This window comes from Melanerpes formicivorus, unplaced genomic scaffold, assembly GCF_026170545.1.
Source record: "Melanerpes formicivorus ecotype bairdi unplaced genomic scaffold, bMelFor1.0.p_v2 SCAF_7, whole genome shotgun sequence".
Lineage (NCBI taxonomy): Eukaryota > Metazoa > Chordata > Aves > Piciformes > Picidae > Melanerpes > Melanerpes formicivorus.
Window position 1 is genome coordinate 24,518,224 of NW_027142359.1, and position 17,046 is coordinate 24,535,269.

The window sequence follows — 17,046 nt, forward strand, 5'->3', positions numbered from 1 at the left end:
TTATATTTTGAGGAATGTGTTTCTGTGTGTTCTTAGGAGTTCATATGAGCACAGGGGTGCTGGTACATCTGTGCACCACCTGCGTGAGCAGTGGGTGTGGTATTAGCTCTGGCCAGCGTTGTCCAGGGTTTGACATGCTCTTGCCTTCACAGAGCCCATGAGGCTCCTGCCTACTGCAGGGCTTGACAAGCTGTTGTTCTTCTTTGGACTGGTCATCACACCTGCACAGTTTGTGTGAGACACTGAAGTCCAGAGAAGGATAATAGGGATGTCTCAAGTCCTGGGAAAACCCTCCAAGGAGAGGCTGGAGAGAAAGGATTCAGAGGAGGAGGTAAAGGTGAGGCACTGGACCTGCCCTCTACCTTCCCCTTGCTGCCTCCCCTCAGTGCCCTGTTTTTATTTCCTGAACTAACACACAAACGAAGCTCGAGCTGGTTCTGGAATCAGGTGGCTCTGGGAGTATCTCCCCTGAATGGCAGCAGCTCCCACTTAGGACACATAGGGCTGAGTGACCAAGCAGGGGTTTTGCCCAGTCCTTTCCTCCTGTGAAGAAGACTGTCCTCCTTTCTGATTGTTCAACCCTCCTCTGGCTGTGCTGCGGCTGGGGTGGCCACGCATCTCCCCAACATGCACCACCTTGGCTTATGCTCACTCTTGGTCCCTCCCTCCTTGCCCAGCCCTGTGGTGCCCCAGCTCCCTGAGCATCCTGCTGCCCACTGGCCATGCTCTCACCACCTTCCTCCACCCTTCCCTTCCCAGGGAGTTTGCCAAAGAGCGTGAGCGAGTGGAGAACCGCCGAGCCTTCATGAAGCTGCGGCGCCAGCAGCAAATTGAGCGGGAGCTCAATGGCTACCGGGCTTGGATAGACAAAGCAGGTAAAGGCTGGTGGGCTGGGGTGGAGGGAGTCCCAGGAGCACAATGGGCACAGCAGGTTGCTGGTCATGCAGAGTGGTGGGAATGGGAAGGGATCCTCGAGCATCACCCACTGCAACCCAAAAGTTGCACAGGTGCTCCCACTACGGTGTTGGGTGCCTGGGAGACCTCAGCAGAAGATGATGTGGTGATCCAGCAAGCAAGAATATCGGTAACAGCTGATGAAACCTCCTGTTCTCTGGCAGGAAACTGTCATAATTTCAGCATGAAGCATGTTACATCTCCAGGGGAGGCTGTGAGCACCATGGCTGTCAGCTTTTCTCTGCAATGGTTTTCCTTCTCTTGATGTTTGCTGGAATCCCCTCCAGCGGTGGGCAGTGGGAAGTAGAGCAGTGAGCAGTGGCAGTGGTTTTCTAGCTAAACCTTCTCCTGGAGCAGTCTGGAGCACATGCACTCACTAGTTCCCACCTTGGGGCTCCTAAACCTGGGAAAGGGCTGGGGACAGTGAAGGTTTTCAGGCTTCCTGTTGACACCCATCCAGACACAACTGCTTGTGGTTGCCAGTCCCCCAGACTGCCTCAGCCCTTCATGGGGATCAGGTCACTGTGTTTGGCTCTGGGAAGGGAGGTTTTACACTTTCATTTAGCATGCAGACTTAAAAAAAGATGAGTGTCTTGAAATGAACCCTGAGCCTCAGACCTCAGCCTTGGTCCTGAGCTGGCATGATGAACCCTAAACCTGTCTATGATGTTCAACTTCTTTAGTAGGGTTAATGACACTTGCCACCCCCTAGAATTTACTTTTGGACACTTAACCAGTTCTTGGCAAGAACTTGCCTGAAGCAACCACATCCTGGTTGGACAAAGTGCTTAGGTTCAACCAATGGTGTCTTGTCTCCTGATGCTGAACTGTGTGTTTTGCGTAGAGGAAGTCATGCTGGCTGAAGAGAACAAAAATTCTGGGACCTCAGCCTTAGAAGGTAAGAAAAACAAAACAATGCCCTACCTAAAGTTCTGTTTGCTCATCCTTCTGCTTTCTTGCAGCTGAAATCTTCCAGCTGTGATGGGAGGTCTGGGGATGTCCCAGTGGGGTCTGCAGCCCGAGAGAGGAGTTTGGGGAGCTGGATTGACAGCATAACCCTTGAGGGAACATGGAGGCCAGGAGGTGTCTGCTCCTTCACCAAAGATAGCTCTGGACTAGGGTCACATGGGTATTTCTGTCCTGTTACCTGAGTTAGCTAGGCACTGATCACCAGGTCCTAGTCCAATCAGTTGGCTACTGGGAGTTGGGCCACCATGGCTCCGACACCTACTCCTCTTCTCATCTCAGTGCTTAGGCGAGCCACCATCAAAAGGAACCGGACGGATGCCTCAGGTGATGAGCATTGTGTTGATATCTCCTCCGTAGGCGAACGAAGACTGGCACAGAGAAGACCTCTCCATCCAACCTTGGGTCAGTGCACTTTGGAGCTTCTTTTTCCAAAACCTCTGTCAGCTTCCTGAGTTGTCAGAGTTACACTCATCACAGTGAGACTGCCATAGAATTGTTAGGGTTGGAAGGGACCTCAAGGATCATCTAGTTCCAAACCCCCTGCCATGGGCAGGGACACCTCATGAGAGCAGGTTGCTCAGAGCCACATCCAGCCTGGCCTTAAAAACCTCCAGGGATGGTGGCTTCCACCACCTCCCTGGGCAACCTATTCCAGTGTCTCACCACCCTCACAATGAAGAGCTTCTTCCTAACATCCAATCTGAATCTAATCTGAATTTCTTTTTGTTCCATTCCCCCTAGTCCTATCACTACCTGGCACCCTAAAAAGTCCCTCCCCAGCTTTCTTGGAGGCCCCATTAAGATACTGGAAGGCCACAATAAGGTCTCCTCGGAGCCTTCTCTTCTCCAGACTGCACAACCCCAACTCCCTCAGTCTGTCCTCACACGAGAGGCGCTCCAGCCCTCCAATCATCCTCATGCCCTCCTCTGGGCATGTTCAAGCACATCCAGATCCTTCCTGTACTAGGGGCTCCAAAACTGGATGCAGTACGCGAGGTGGGGTCTCACAGATCATCCATCTCTGCTAGAGAGGCAACAAAGGGGGCAGACTACCTAAAAGTTGTCTGCATAAGTCACGTCCCATAAGAGCAGCGTGTGTGAGCCATCTTATCTCATGTAGCCGGAAACCCTGGGGCACCCGATGCCTTCTTTCACCTTGACTGAAGCACTCAACTTCCTCTCCCTCTTTTTTGCGCTTAGGTAATCCCTCGAGTCACTCTGGCCTCAAAGGTGCCAGGGTGGATGGTGCCTCCTATTTACGGCACAAGGAGCGGCTCCTGCGCATCTCCGTTCGCCACATGGTGAAATCCCAGGTCTTCTACTGGATCGTCTTGAGCCTGGTGGCTCTAAACACTGCCTGCGTAGCCATTGTCCATCACAACCAGCCAGCCTGGCTCACCCACTTTCTCTGTGAGTCTCTGGGCTTTGTGTATGTGTGAGAGCACTGTGTGGATGTGTAAAACCTCCTGCAGCCTTCTTATCTTCAATGGCCAGAGCTTGAAGCTTACTCTCACTCCTTGCCCTAGGGCACATGAGGATGTTGGTCATGTTGGTTTGGAGATGGGTGGGGAATAATTCTGCTGATAACAAGGGACTATGTGTAGCCACTTAATTCAGCTTTGCCCTTGGCCCTATGGCCACTGATGGCTGTCTTATTCCTGTGAGCACATGTGGAAGAGTTTTACTACACTCATGCCCTTCAGGTCTCATGTGTTTGTCATGAGAGAGAAACAGGCTGTAGGTCACAGTTGGATTTATCCTAAAATCTGTGAATTGTGGTGATGCAAAGCTTGGTGGAAATCCATCTCTGAATGCCCACAAGCAATTGCTGGAAAGACATGGGCTTGCAGGGCTGGGGCTGGTCATGGGAGAACCACCTGGTAAAAATTCTGATGCAGGGTGTGGCATGGAGATCCCAAGCTTGAAAGTAGTTACTGGAGCATCACCCAGCCTACCACAGCCCATGATATGAGGTTAGGTCTCAGAGGTGGTACCCAAGTCTATCCATCATGGTGCTAATGGCAGAACAGTGTGGTCAGCCTCATGGGAGCCATGTGCTGCTCCTGAGCTCCTGCAGTAGGGACAGTGCTGCTTTCTCATCTCTGCTGCTGTTACCTTGAAAATGTTAAGCACTGGGTCTCCCCAGTTCTACATTAGCACTGTTAGGCCTGCTGGGATCTCAGCATGCCATGATGTGGTATGACAGCTGGTCATGGTGAGAAGCATCTTTTGGACGAGGTGAAGAGCCAGACTCTTGCTTGCTAATGTTCATGAAATAGCTGGAGAAGCTTTTCACTGGCTCTTGGCTGTTGGGTTCAGTTTCCCTGGCCAAGTTCCAGGCGTGCAATGATTTCCATCCAGGTTGCTAATATTCCCCTACAGTGTTGTGTGGTCAATGCCTTTGCAATCACCCCAACCACTGCTGTAAAATACTAGAGATGCTCTACTCCATGCCAGGTATCTCTGGTCTTCTCAGCCCCGTGGGACACTGGTGTACCTACCCTGAGAGCTTAACCTGTGGGGTTTGTGGTCTGTTGTGTACAATTTAGCTCCTTGAAGACAAGCTTCCCTGAAAGCTTGGGGAAGCAACAAGGTCCTCAACTTGTCCCATCTCTGTGATGTGGTCTGTGGGCTATGAGTGGATGTATGCAGGATGCCCCCCCTCACAGCTTGGCACACTGAGGGTAGCTCACCTGGATTTTCTCTTTCAGACTATGCAGAGTTCCTGTTTCTTGGGCTCTTCCTCCTGGAGATGTCCTTAAAGATGTACGGGATGGGGCCACGCCTTTACTTCCATTCTTCTTTCAACTGCTTTGACTGTGGGGTAAGCAGCCCCAGAGATGCTGTGGATGTAGGGGGAGATGGTTGGCAGGTTTCTGCAGTGTGAGGTACCAAAGGAGAGAAGAATGAGATGGCTCTTACAGTGTGCAGGGGAATTCTGCTGGCACAGCCTGCCTGTGCCAGACTGAGACACCAAGTCTTGAGCAGGGTGGTGGGTGCTCACATTCCAGCACGTGAAGTTTTCCTGCACCAGCCTCTCCTGAGCCTATTTTTGACTCATGGATATGTGCACTTCTCAGGTCACTGTGGGAAGCATCTTTGAAGTGGTTTGGGCTATCTTCAGGCCAGGAACCTCTTTTGGGATCAGTGTCCTACGAGCTCTTCGTCTCCTGCGGATATTCAAAATAACCAAGTATGTACCAACCATCTAAGCCTATCACCTATTGTCTTGGACTGTGGCTGCAGCCCAGATCCAGTCACTCCTCTTCCCCTGTTGGCATCTCTGCAAGTGCTCCAGCACTGTCTCGTTTTTTGTAGGTACTGGGCATCCCTGAGGAATTTGGTGGTCTCACTAATGAGCTCCATGAAGTCTATTATCAGCCTGCTCTTCCTCCTCTTCCTCTTCATTGTAGTTTTTGCCCTGCTGGGAATGCAGCTCTTTGGAGGCAGGTAGGTTGTTATTGGTATTAAAGCCCTCTTAAGGGCCTAGGAAGACTGTAGCCTTGCTCCTTGGCCTGCTGCTGACAGTGGTACCTCTTCTGTTGCTGGGAATGCAGCTCTTTGGAGGCAGGTAGGTTGTTATTGGTGTTAAAGCCTTCTTAGGGGCCTAGGAAGACTGTAGTCTTGTCCTTGGCCTGCTGCTGACAGTGGTACCTCTCCTGTGTAAAAGTCTTTGCTTGGGCAGGTGCCTCTGGGCTGGACGCATTTTGGATTGTGGCACCAAATGCTCAGGAGACCTTCCTTAAAGTGGGGAAAGGTCCTCTTAAAGCACAAAAGAGCTGATAACACATCAGTCAGAGTTTTGATGATCTTGCTACTCCATCCCATGTATGTCCTCCTGGTTCCACTTCCAGGTTCAACTTCATTGATGGGACACCATCAGCCAACTTCGACACTTTTCCTGCAGCTATCATGACGGTGTTCCAGGTAGGAGATGGATTTCAAGGGGACACAGCCAAAGGTCTTGGGTCTCTGCTCACTCACCTCTCGATGGAAAGGGCTCTCTAAACCAAACAAATTCTCCTCTGTTGCATCCTTCGTCTTCTCCCACAATGGCAAGAGATGGAAACGCTTCCACCTCCATTTTGCCAGGTGGAAGAGTTTCAAGACTCTTCTGACGAGACCTAAATCCTCAGCAGTGTCCAACATCATCTCCCTCAAGAGCTGCAGCCGTAGAGCTAGGCTATCTGCTGTACAGTCTCTGTCTTTGGCTGCTGCAGTTTGGTGGGGTAGATCAAAGGGATTGGCCATGTGACAAGAAGGAGCAGGTGATGTAGCTGCTGGCTTGATTTCCTGCAGATCCTGACGGGTGAGGACTGGAACGAGGTGATGTACAACGGCATCCGCTCCCAGGGAGGTGTTCGCTCAGGCATGTGGTCCTCCATCTATTTCATCGTCCTCACCTTGTTTGGAAACTGTATCCACTTGGTTACTGTGCTTTAGTGGAGACAACCCTGTTTCTGAAGGCATCCACCTCCCCACCCACCAGTCCTTCCTCCTTTCCCAATTGAGGGAGTCCTATCATGTGTGGCAGCCCTGCATATCCCAAAACCAGAGAAGGACCTGTCTGGATCTGAGCTGAGGGCTGTGTATATAGGATGGGCAAGGAGTTATCCCTTTGGCTGCTCCCTATTGAGCTGTTGAGAAGCTGTCAGGGCCACCCTCCCTTGGTGGCTGCAGACACCCATGTCCTTAACATGTGCCTTGTGCATCCTTAGCTGCTCACAGATACTCTACTGAATGTGTTCTTGGCCATCGCAGTGGACAACCTGGCCAATGCTCAGGAGCTCACCAAGGTATGTCCTGCTTGTTGCCCTTCCTTCTCCTTCTGATTTGAAGATAGTAAAGGATGGGGCCAGCAGGAACTGCATTGGAGTGACAGTCCTCGCTCCAGAGCTGAGGCTACCTTGTCTCTACTGAGCTTGGATCAACCTGGAAATGGGAGTTCTTCCTCCAAGAGGGTACACACCATGTTCCCTGGAAGCACAAACCTACATTGCTGAGCAAAGCCACTTAGACTCTGAGTCAGGAAAGTGCTTAAACCTGCTGGTCTCGTGTTTCTCCAGGAACATCCACACTGCCCATCAAGCATGGCTTAACTATTTCTTCCTTAAAGCTCCAGTCAGACTGAGATACCCTTCATCTGTCTGATGGGGTCTGATACAGTGACAATTACTTGCCCAGGCACTCGGGAGGTGTGGAGCAGGAAGAGCTTTCCAGTGGTGTCAATATTTATTCCCCATCTGTCCACAGGGCAGTGGACTTGATTTAGGATGCAATTTAGGATGGTGCTTGAGAGGGTTATTTAGCTTAGCTTGATTTTAGGACCATGCTGGGAAATATTTGGGGAATGTTAAAATGTTGGGGCACCATCTGGATAATGATGAGTAGGCGAGAACTGGAAGGATCGTTGCTGCTCTTTGGAGGGGACCAACAATCCCAGGAGGCCTCTTTTTTTTGTTTTGTGGAGCTCATGCCTATTACTCAGGTCCTTGAAGCTGAGAGAGAGGGTTCCAGGATGTTTTAAATCTGACATGTTAGCAGCAAATGAAGAGGAGCTTGGTGCTCGTTTGCCCCGGGGTGCGTGCTGGAGTCCCTGCCTTCCCACGGTGGGTGCAGGTGGGACTTCAGGGGCTGCTGGCTGTGGCTGGGATGAGAAGGGTGGGAGAGCCCTGCGGAGTGCCAGCAGCATCAATTAAGGGAATGCTGAGCTTTTGAAAAGGCTGAAAGCACGCTAATGACTCCTAATGACATTTTTTGCTCTGGAGACACAACCGTACTCATTAAAGCAATACACTCTCTGCCGGGGTCATTCACGGATGCTTTCCCTCCCACTCCATCGAGGGGATGCCTGTCTTGCCCCTGTGACTGTGAAGGGGGAGGGCTGAGCTAATCTACACCGTCTGAGGCTGTCCTAGAGGGCTCCGTGCAGCTCTTGCCTGGACCCCGCTCGGTTTACTTACCTCAGGCACCTTCAGTAAGGTCTGACCTCGTGGGGAAATTGTGTCCCCATGATGAAATAAAGGCTGTCTCTGGAGATACAGGTGGTGCTCCCTTTTTCTCCTGCACACTTTGGTACCTAGGGTACATAAACTATCTAATGTATATTGGTGTCTATGGCTTATCTAAGGAGAAACCCTGTGCATCCCTTGCTGCCTCTGATGGCTGCACCTTTCCTTGAAACCCCAACATTTCACTAAGCAGCTTCCCTCTTTCCTCTGCAGGATGAGCAAGAGGAAGAGGAGGCCTTCAACCAGAAGCATGCGCTTCAGAAAGCCAAAGAAGTCAGTCCCATGTCTGCCCCAAACATGCCTGCTATCGAGTGAGTAACCATTCCCACCACCACCCTGGTGCCTCCCTGAGCCCAGTGGGGCTCCTCAGCGTGGTGAAGAGCTGAAAGTGGAGCCTGGCTCAGCCGGTTGTGGGGCTGCCACAAGAAAAATGTGTCTTCCTGAGGATGGATGAAGATCTAGGAGCACACTCAGGGTGGCTGCTAGAGGTGGGGAAGGAGGTTGGGGAGGAGGAAGGTGTCTCAACATTTTCTTGAGGAGGGGTGATACTTGTTCCTGAGGAGTGTTTCTTCCTGGCAGAGCTGCAGGAGAGCAGGCAGGGCTGGGGAGAAGGGAGCAGCACTGTCACAAATCTCCCCCAGGAGAATGTGAATGTGGTTCATGAGAGATGAAGCAGGTTTGTGAAACCACTTTGGATTGCAGAGAAATTTGATTTGGGCAAGAAAACCCCTCCAGAAAAGTCTTAAACCGTATAAACTGCCAACATGGTGTTAAGGAGCCTTGTCTCTGAGTTGCAGCAGAAGAAAATTCTGGGCTTTTTTTTTTCGTTCTGGATGCCTTTTTCCCCCCCCCCCCCTTTATTTTGCAGCATCATATGGTCTAAATCACATAAAACTTTGAAAGTCACCATTGGAACGAGGCGGTTTGGTTTGTTCCCCCAAACAGTACATTGCAGTACAGCTGAAAGGATTATTTGCTTTCTCTCTTTTTTTTCTTCTTTTTTTTCTAAATATATTTTATTTTTATAGCATCTCTTCCCAAGGAATTTTAGGTTTCATTCTGCTTTGAAACCCGGCCAAGCTCATACATGGCAGAATCTCTTGCAGCTTTGCAGAGAGAAACCGCTGTCTTGAGGCGAGCCCTGATCTGGATGGGGTCAGAGGCAGCCTCTTTTGTCTGGGCTGTGGTGGGATGTGATGGTCCCCCATCAGGTGGGATGTGATGGTCCCCCATCAGGTGGGATGTGATGGTCCTCCATCAGCCAGGTGTTTAAGAGCAGTGGGAGCTGGAGGCACTTACAGACCCTGTGTGGTCTCCCAGCAGCTGCAGATGTCACCCAGGATTGGGGGTAATGGGATGCTCACAATAGATCTGCGTTTGGATGAGTACTTGAAGGGGAATTTGTGGGAATGTCTGCGGATCATGACCATCTCTGGCTATTGGTGGGAAAGTGTTGGATGAAGTGAAGAGAGAGAGGAATTTAGGCTGCAGAAGATACTGGAGAATGGGCAGATAGGAGAGAGGAAGAGGAGGAGCCAGACTGCATTAGGCCAGGAAGAAGGGGAGATGGACTGTATGAGGACACTCAAGGATTTGCCCATGCTGCACATCCCTGCTAGAGTTTTCCAGCCATCTTCAACCTTTTATTGTGGTCCTAGAGGCATGGAAATGGGAGGGATTGATATTTCCAGATTTTGTTCCTCCCTCCCCTTTATTAGGATGGACAATGTCAGGGACAGAGAATGGAGTGATGCCATGGGTGCCACCAGCTTCAGCATCAGGTCTGATGTGCTTTTGGTGGTGCTACACTGATGCCAGCAACTGGGAAGGCACAGTGGGGGCATTGCAGCAAGGCACAAGCCAGTACCTAAGGGCTGCCGGAAACTCAGTGTGGTGAAGCCGAGCTGGTCTCTGCATTTGGATGTGAGCAGACAGAGATGGATTTGTTTCTACATGTGTACCCAGCACAGGCAGGTTGGGTACGGGTGTTCCTCTGCCTGTGGAGAGGTCCACTGGTGCTTGGGGCTGCCAGCTCCCACGTGGCCAGGCTGGCGTGGGCAGCTGCGGTGCTGCTGGGGGTATTGTATTGGTACATGGGTGCTGGCGGTGCAGATGGCTTGGGGCTGTGTTTGGAGAGTGGGTGGCCAGATGGACGCATGCGACTGCTGTCATGTGCTGGTGCCTACCGTAGTGCGTGGATGCCTGTGAAGGCTCAGCCACCTTGCTGGGGGGCCAGCGGCGGGTGGGCCTGTGTGCAACGCGCTCCCTGCCTCCAGCCTCACACTGGGCTGCTCCAGGAGGCACTGACCACTGCGACTCACCCGAGGGCTGCGGGCATCGTTGTACTCGCAGGATGGCAGCGAGGTGCATCTCATACCTCATACCTTGCACCTCATACCTCATCTTGCCTGTGAGAGCTCTGCAGGCACATGGGCAGACAGTCCCCTGTGACTGGTCTCTGTTTACTCATGTGTCCTGCACATGGCCATGGCATTTGCAAACTGTTTGCTTGGAGTTGTGCCTATTTGAATCTTTCCTGTACTGGATAAAGCCTTGACTCTCTCCAGCTACCTGAAGTCGGTGAGGGTGCAGGGCCTGACAGCCCTGTTAAGCTCCTCTGTGTCAGGGCTGCTCAGGTGACCGGAGAATCTCAACCCTGGGTTCGTGCCTTGCTTCAGCGGGGTAGCTTCACATTCACCTTTGTGTTCTCAGGGCAGCATCAACCCCCATGGTGATGGCTCTGAGCAGCTCAAGGCATTGCTTCCTCTTAAATTGCCACATGTTGCTTGAGATAAATGAATTTGGAGCAGTTTGAAAGAGCTATTAGATATCCAAGGATGTACTAGGGCTTCTGAGGGGTTGCAGCCTGTACCACTCTTTTTGTGTCACTGCACAACTGGCCAGCAGAGAATCACTGAATCACAGAATCACAGAATCATAGAATGGTAGGGGTGGGAAAGGGACCTCTAGAGATTGTTTAGACCAACTGCCCTGCCAAAGCAGGGCAGGCTGCACAGGAATGCATCCAGGCAAGCTTGGAAATTCACCAGAGAAAGTGTGGAGAAGGCTCTGTGGCCACTACAGAATGGACCACAAGGCACGAGTGTGAGCACAGGCAGCCTGGCAGGCAGCTGGAAGCTGGTGTACAATTGTGTACCTGCAGGGTGTTCACTGCTGCCTGCTGCACTCTGCCATCCCTGGGCAAAGAGATGCCAGCTGCCCAGGGCGGGATAGGGGGCACCTCTCTGCATTGCCCCCACGAGTCAAAGGAGCGTTGAAGGGGGGATTGAACCCATTTGTTTTTCCTCCCCAGAAGAGACAGGCGAAGGAGACACCACATGTCGATGTGGGAGCCACGCAGCAGCCACCTGTATGTGGGCCGCGGGGGCGCGTGTCCGTCTGTGGCTCCTGTGCTGTCTGTGCGTCCGTCCGCGGGGCCGGCTCGCGCACCGCCCCCCTCCGGCCTCCCCAGAGGGTCGGGGGGGTGGTGGTGTTGTGTGTGTGTGCCTCTATTTTGTGTGCACCCCCGTCTGTGAGCACGTGTGCTCGTGGGTCCGTGTGTGCCCCACCGCCCACGGGCACCGCTGCCCAGGGGGAGCTGTGTGTATACACCTGTGTGCTCGTGGGGGTTCCCCTGGGTTGGGATCTGTCTGCTCCAGGGGGTTTGTGTGCGGGTTTATGGAGCTGCAAAGGTGTCATGGCAGAGCCCAGCTCTCCCTAGAGCACACCTGCAGCCATATGGAGGAGCCCAGTACAACTTTTTCTCCTTCAGCCAGGCAAACCCGCTGCTCCTCAGGCTTCTGTGCAGGCTTCCTACCCAGGATGTGCTGGGTGAAGGGCTGTCTTGGCTGAGCATAGCTGAGCACAGGGACAGGGAGAGACCTCCTGTGCCTAGTGACATGCTCCATTGTAAATCATAGAAAGGTAGAATAGAATCAGACTGGTTTAGGTTGGAAGGGACCTTTAAAGGCCATCTAGTCCAACCCCCCCTGCAGTCAGCAGAGACATCTTCAACTAGAACAGGCTGCTCAGAGCCTTAGCCAACCTGATCTGGAATATTTCCAGGGATGGTGCATCTACCATCTCTTTGGGCAACCTGGGACAGTGTTTCATCACCCTCAGTGTAAAAAATTTCCTCCTTCTATCTAGTCTAAATTCCTCTCCATTATTTTAGAGCCACCACCCCTTGTCCTGTCACAATATGCCCTGCTAAAACGTCTGACCTAATCTTTCTTAAAGGCCTCTTTAAGTACTGAAAGGCCACAGAAAAGTCTCCCTGGAGCCTTGCCTTCTCCAAGCTGAACAACACCAACTCTCTGGACCTGTTCTCATAGCAGAGGTGTTGCTAGCCCTCTGATCATTTTTCTAGCCTTCTCTAGCCACATGTCTCTGCCCTCTGTCATTGACAAAGACAGGTCTCAGATCTGGCATCTTTTAATCTCTTACTGTCCCAGTCCTATCAGGACTGCCACTCTTGCTACCAAGCTGACTCTCCTGTCAGAGTCCTCATCACCATCATCTGTATCATTAAGGTAGCACCACTCCAAAGAGGAGACAGGCTCCAAGGAGCTGGTGTTGTGAGGACATCCCCAGTACAAAGAGGGATCCTTGGCTGCAACAAGAGGGTATTGCCTGTATTTAAGAAGGTCCCCGGGCAGTTAAGCAAGATGGTCACTTCCTGACCAGGATAGGGCAAGCTGGGGTTCTTGCTGCTCCCAGCAAGCCGGGCAGGCATGCTGCCTGCAAGCCTCAGGGCAGCTGTGAGGCTGATGAGACTGGTCCTTCCTCGCCCTTATGTCCTCTAAAGGGGCAGAAGTACAGCCCTTGCCAGCACCAGAGTGATGCTGTGGAGCCTTGGAGACAAAGCAGGAGCCCAGTCCATAGCCCTGGGGTTGGCATTTCTTTCTTCCTGGGATTCCCAAATTGAATCCAGGGTGGGTCCTTCACCAGGGGGGCAGCCGGGATGCCAACACTTTGCCATCTCCTGTTGCAGGAGGGAGCGTCGCCGTCGGCACCACATGTCGGTGTGGGAGCAGCGCACCAGCCAGCTGCGCCGGCACATGCAGATGTCCAGCCAGGAGGGCATCAACAAGGATGAGCCACCCCTCATCAACCCCCATGCCAGCATCTTCCGCAGGAAGAAACCAGGGGATGGTGTCACCCTGGAGAAATGTGCTGAGGAGCAGGGCAGCAAGGGTGAGCGGCCACTGGCCGAGGGACCCGAGCAGCCAGCCCCAGGAGCCAACCCTGGTGGGGGTGAGGACAGGAGGAGCCCGTCACCCCGTGTCAAGGGAGACAAGGAGTCTTGGCACCAGAGGTCGTGCCATGGGAACTGTGAGTCGGGTGAGCAAGATGGGGCAGGAGGTGGCATCGAGGACAGAGCCAGGATGAGGCAGAGCCAGCGGCGCAGCCGCCACCGCAGAGCCCGCATGGAGGGGAAGGAGCCAGCCAGTGCCCTGGGGAGCCGCTCAGCCAGCCAGGAGATGGGGCTGGAGGAGACCAGCCCCATGGAGGGGGTACAAGATGGGGACCGCCACGGGGACGCAGCTGCAACAGAGGCACTGATTCAGAGGGAGCCAGGCATGAGCGGGGAGCCTGTCAGGTTGGTACCCAAAGAGGGCATCTTGCAGTTCCCACGGCTTCTTGTCCTCTCTGCTTATCTCCTGGCATCTCTTTTTCCCCCTATGTTCTTCCTGCAGGACAAATGGGGTCCCTGCAGGTGATGTTGAGCTGGTCAGAACCACCAAGGAGGGGAGCCCCTCTCAAGCAGCATCTGAGCCCCACCGGGGCAAGACTGACAGCCTGATGGAGCAGGACTGCAGCAGCCCAGACACCAGTGAGCAAGCATTGCTGCAGGCCAGCCGCACCGTCAGCCGGAGTGAGCCTGACCTCTCCTCCATCACCCCCAACACCGAGAAGGCCACGGAGAGCACCACCATCATGATCGATGTCCACGACTCCACTGTGGTACAGAGTGAGGACCCATCTCTCTTTCCTGAGCCCCTCTCCTGGCCCTCAGGGACCCTGTGGGGATGGAAAGCCTCTTGCAGGGCTTTTTCTATCCATGTCCAGTAAATGGGGGGCTTTCCTTGCTGCTCCCTGCATCCCAGTTTTGCAGGGGAGCCCAAATGCAGAACTGATGTGTCACTGGCTCGTGGGGGAATTCTCTCTTTCTCACCTCCTTCCTATCTGCCCCTTGCCTGATTCCTCCTTCCTCTCTGCCCCAGGGAAAACCCCTGCATGCCTTGTTTTTCCTAACACATCCACAGCCTCTGCCCTGCTCACTGCCACTAAAGCCCCTTAACAGCATCCTTGCTGGCAAGGTGAGCAGCTTTAAATGGTGTTGTATGTTAAACAGCACCACAGAAGCTGGCCTACTTAAAACTCCTTTAGTCTGCTCATCCCAGCAGCTTGTGTCTTGCCTTCTGGTTCCTCTTTCCGTAATAACATGGGGACACAAAGCTGAAACCTAAAGGGAGGTTGCATGTGTGACCATGTGGTAGGGACACCTCAAAGCACTGTCCAGGTGCAAGACCAGGCAAAGGCTCTCGCTTTCCTGCAGTTAGCAACAAGACAGATGGTGAAGCCAGCCCCTTAAAGGAGGCCGAGACCAAAGAGGATGAGGAGGAGATGGAGAAGAAGAAGCGGAAGAAGGAGAAAAGCGAGACGGGCAAAGCGATGGTGCCGCACAGCTCCATGTTCATCTTCAGCACCACCAACCCGTGAGATATTTTTTTGGACTGTAGGAGCTCTGGACTGGGGAGGGCTGCAAGGGGCAGCATAGAATTTTTTTGTTTGGAGGAGACTATAAGGTCGTCACCTCCAGCTGTTAACTCAGCACTGCCAGACCACTACAAAACCATGTTCCTCTGCAGTCAATCTACATGGCTTTTAAATCTCTCCAGGAATGGGGACTCCTCTGCTTCACTGGGCAGCTTGACAACCCTTTGAGTGAAGAAATTGTTCTTAATGTCCAACCTAAACTTCCCCTGGCACAACCTGAGGCCACTTCCTCATCCTATCGCTTGTTACTTTAGGAGAAGTGAATGAACCCCTCCTCTCTACTACCTCCTTTCAGGTAGTTGTAGAGGGTGAGAAGGTCTCCCCTGCAGAATCCTTCTTAGGGAGGTCTTAGGGATCACTGAAAATGGGAAGTCCCCTTGGGAAGGGGGCTGAATATCTCCCAAAAGTCCAGATAACAGCTGTGGTATTCCCCCAGCCCTGGCAGTGGTCTCCCTCTATTCCAGCCATGCTCATAGTTTTTACTCCTGTCTGCTGATTGTCAGCTCTGATTTTTATTCAATGCTTCTTACCTTTTTCTGCACATTTCTGCTCCCTCTTAGCTCTTGTCCAGCTCCAGCAGGCTGGCAGAATTAGCACCTCAGTTTTGCAAGGGCTACCCTTGGTTGGCTGTGGGGTGTCTTGGAGACTGGGACAGCTGAGACGAAACAATCAGGAAGCCCAAACCGTCCTTCCAGCTCTCTTGTTTTGCTCCTCAGACTTTGCTGGCCATCTTTCTGCCCTGGAAGCTGGCGAGGTGGGGTGGGTTTTGCAAGTGGGCCATGCCTGGGACTCAGAGGTCGAGGTGTGGGCTGTTTCCTGGCAGGGTGCGGAGGGCTTGCCACTACATCGTGAACCTGCGCTACTTTGAGATGTGCATCCTCCTGGTGATCGCCGCCAGCAGCATCGCCCTCGCGGCTGAGGATCCTGTCCTCACCAACTCCGACCGCAACAAAGTGAATGCAAACCTCCCTGCTTTCCCCCAGCCAGCATGCAGAAGGGCCTGGAGGATTTTAGCTTCCATGGTGGGATGCATATGGGTGATGGATCCGTGCAGTTGGGTGGCAGCACCTGCACTGTGCAGAGGGGTCTGACTTAGGATCATAGAATCGTCAGGGTTGGAAAGGACCTCAAGGATCATCTAGTTCCAACCCCCCTGAAATGGGCAGGGACACCTCACACTAGGTCAGGTTGCTCAGAGCCATATCCATCCTGGCCTTAAAAGCTTCCAGGGATGAGGCTTCTACCACCTCCCTGGGCAACCTATTCCAGTGTCTCACCACCCTCCTGGTGAAGAAATTCTTCCTAACATCCAATCTGAATCTACCCATTTCTAGTTTTGCTCCATTCTCCCTAGTCCTATCACTACCTGATATCCTAGAAAGTCTCTCGCCAGGTTTCTTGTAGTCCCCCTCAAGACACTGGAAGACCACAATAAGGTCTCCTTGGAGCATTCTCCCCTCCAGACTGAATGGCCCCAACTCTCAGTCTGTTCTACCCATCCCCTTCCTTAATAAACCCTGGAAATCCCTCTCAGCCTCCCACACACAGCCTATAGAGCCTGGGGAGCAGACCAAGATGCCTCATCAACAGTAAAGTAGCTTAAACTGGGAAGATTCTGGTGTGTACAGGGACTGGTATGGGGGAGCATGATTCCAGCTTCCAGCATGATTTCAGAGCTGCTTGCATCATGCATGGGAATCCTTCATCTCTTGCCTACAAGGCGTGTGTTTATGGCTATCCCAAACTCTTAGGCAACAGGCTGGGTGTGGGGCAAGCAAGCTGACCCTCTTGTCTGCACGTGAACCAGGCAAGTCCCAGTGCAGGGTGGTAATGGGGTCTGGGTGGGCACCAGTGAGCCCATTTGATGGCACCTGCTGCAGAGCTTCTGTGCCCTCTCTCTGCAGGTCCTGAGGTATTTTGACTACGTCTTCACTGGTGTCTTCACCTTTGAGATGGTTATCAAGGTAAGAGACCTTGTGAGGTGGCTTCGCTGGGGATGCTGTGTCCTGCAGCCACATGGGAAACAGCTCTGGTTTGGTTTTTTTGTTTTGGTGTTTTTTTGTTTGTTTGTTTTTTTGGTTTTGGTTGTTTTGGTTTTTGTTTTTCGGGTTTTTTTTTTGTGTTCTGGTCCTAAATTTGGATGATGAAGACTTTAAAACGTGGTTCTTAGCAGCAGGAGTTGAAAATGGTAAGCACTGCATTTATTGGTCTCCAGGCTCCCAAAATATGGTGCTCCCAGACATATATACCCAGGGTCCAGGGCCGGATCTTCTGCTGCCCAGCAATGTCGCTGTCCCCTGCAGTAGCCTGCAGCTACTCCAACTTGATG

General features: G+C 52.6%; 1 protein-coding gene across 1 annotated transcript in view; it reads left to right on the top strand.

Annotated features, from left to right (window-relative positions):
• CACNA1E (calcium voltage-gated channel subunit alpha1 E) overlaps positions 1-17,046 on the top strand; it is a 136,899-nt gene that overhangs the window by 82,821 nt on the left and 37,032 nt on the right. The window contains 17 exon segments of the mRNA XM_068141457.1: positions 760-875; positions 1,799-1,852; positions 2,203-2,325; positions 3,124-3,333; positions 4,635-4,747; positions 5,004-5,116; positions 5,242-5,373; positions 5,778-5,850; positions 6,223-6,340; positions 6,652-6,719; positions 8,148-8,245; positions 11,248-11,304; positions 12,928-13,536; positions 13,634-13,908; positions 14,497-14,656; positions 15,541-15,670; positions 16,622-16,681. Coding sequence (XP_067997558.1) covers positions 760-875; positions 1,799-1,852; positions 2,203-2,325; positions 3,124-3,333; positions 4,635-4,747; positions 5,004-5,116; positions 5,242-5,373; positions 5,778-5,850; positions 6,223-6,340; positions 6,652-6,719; positions 8,148-8,245; positions 11,248-11,304; positions 12,928-13,536; positions 13,634-13,908; positions 14,497-14,656; positions 15,541-15,670; positions 16,622-16,681 — 2,509 coding nt within the window.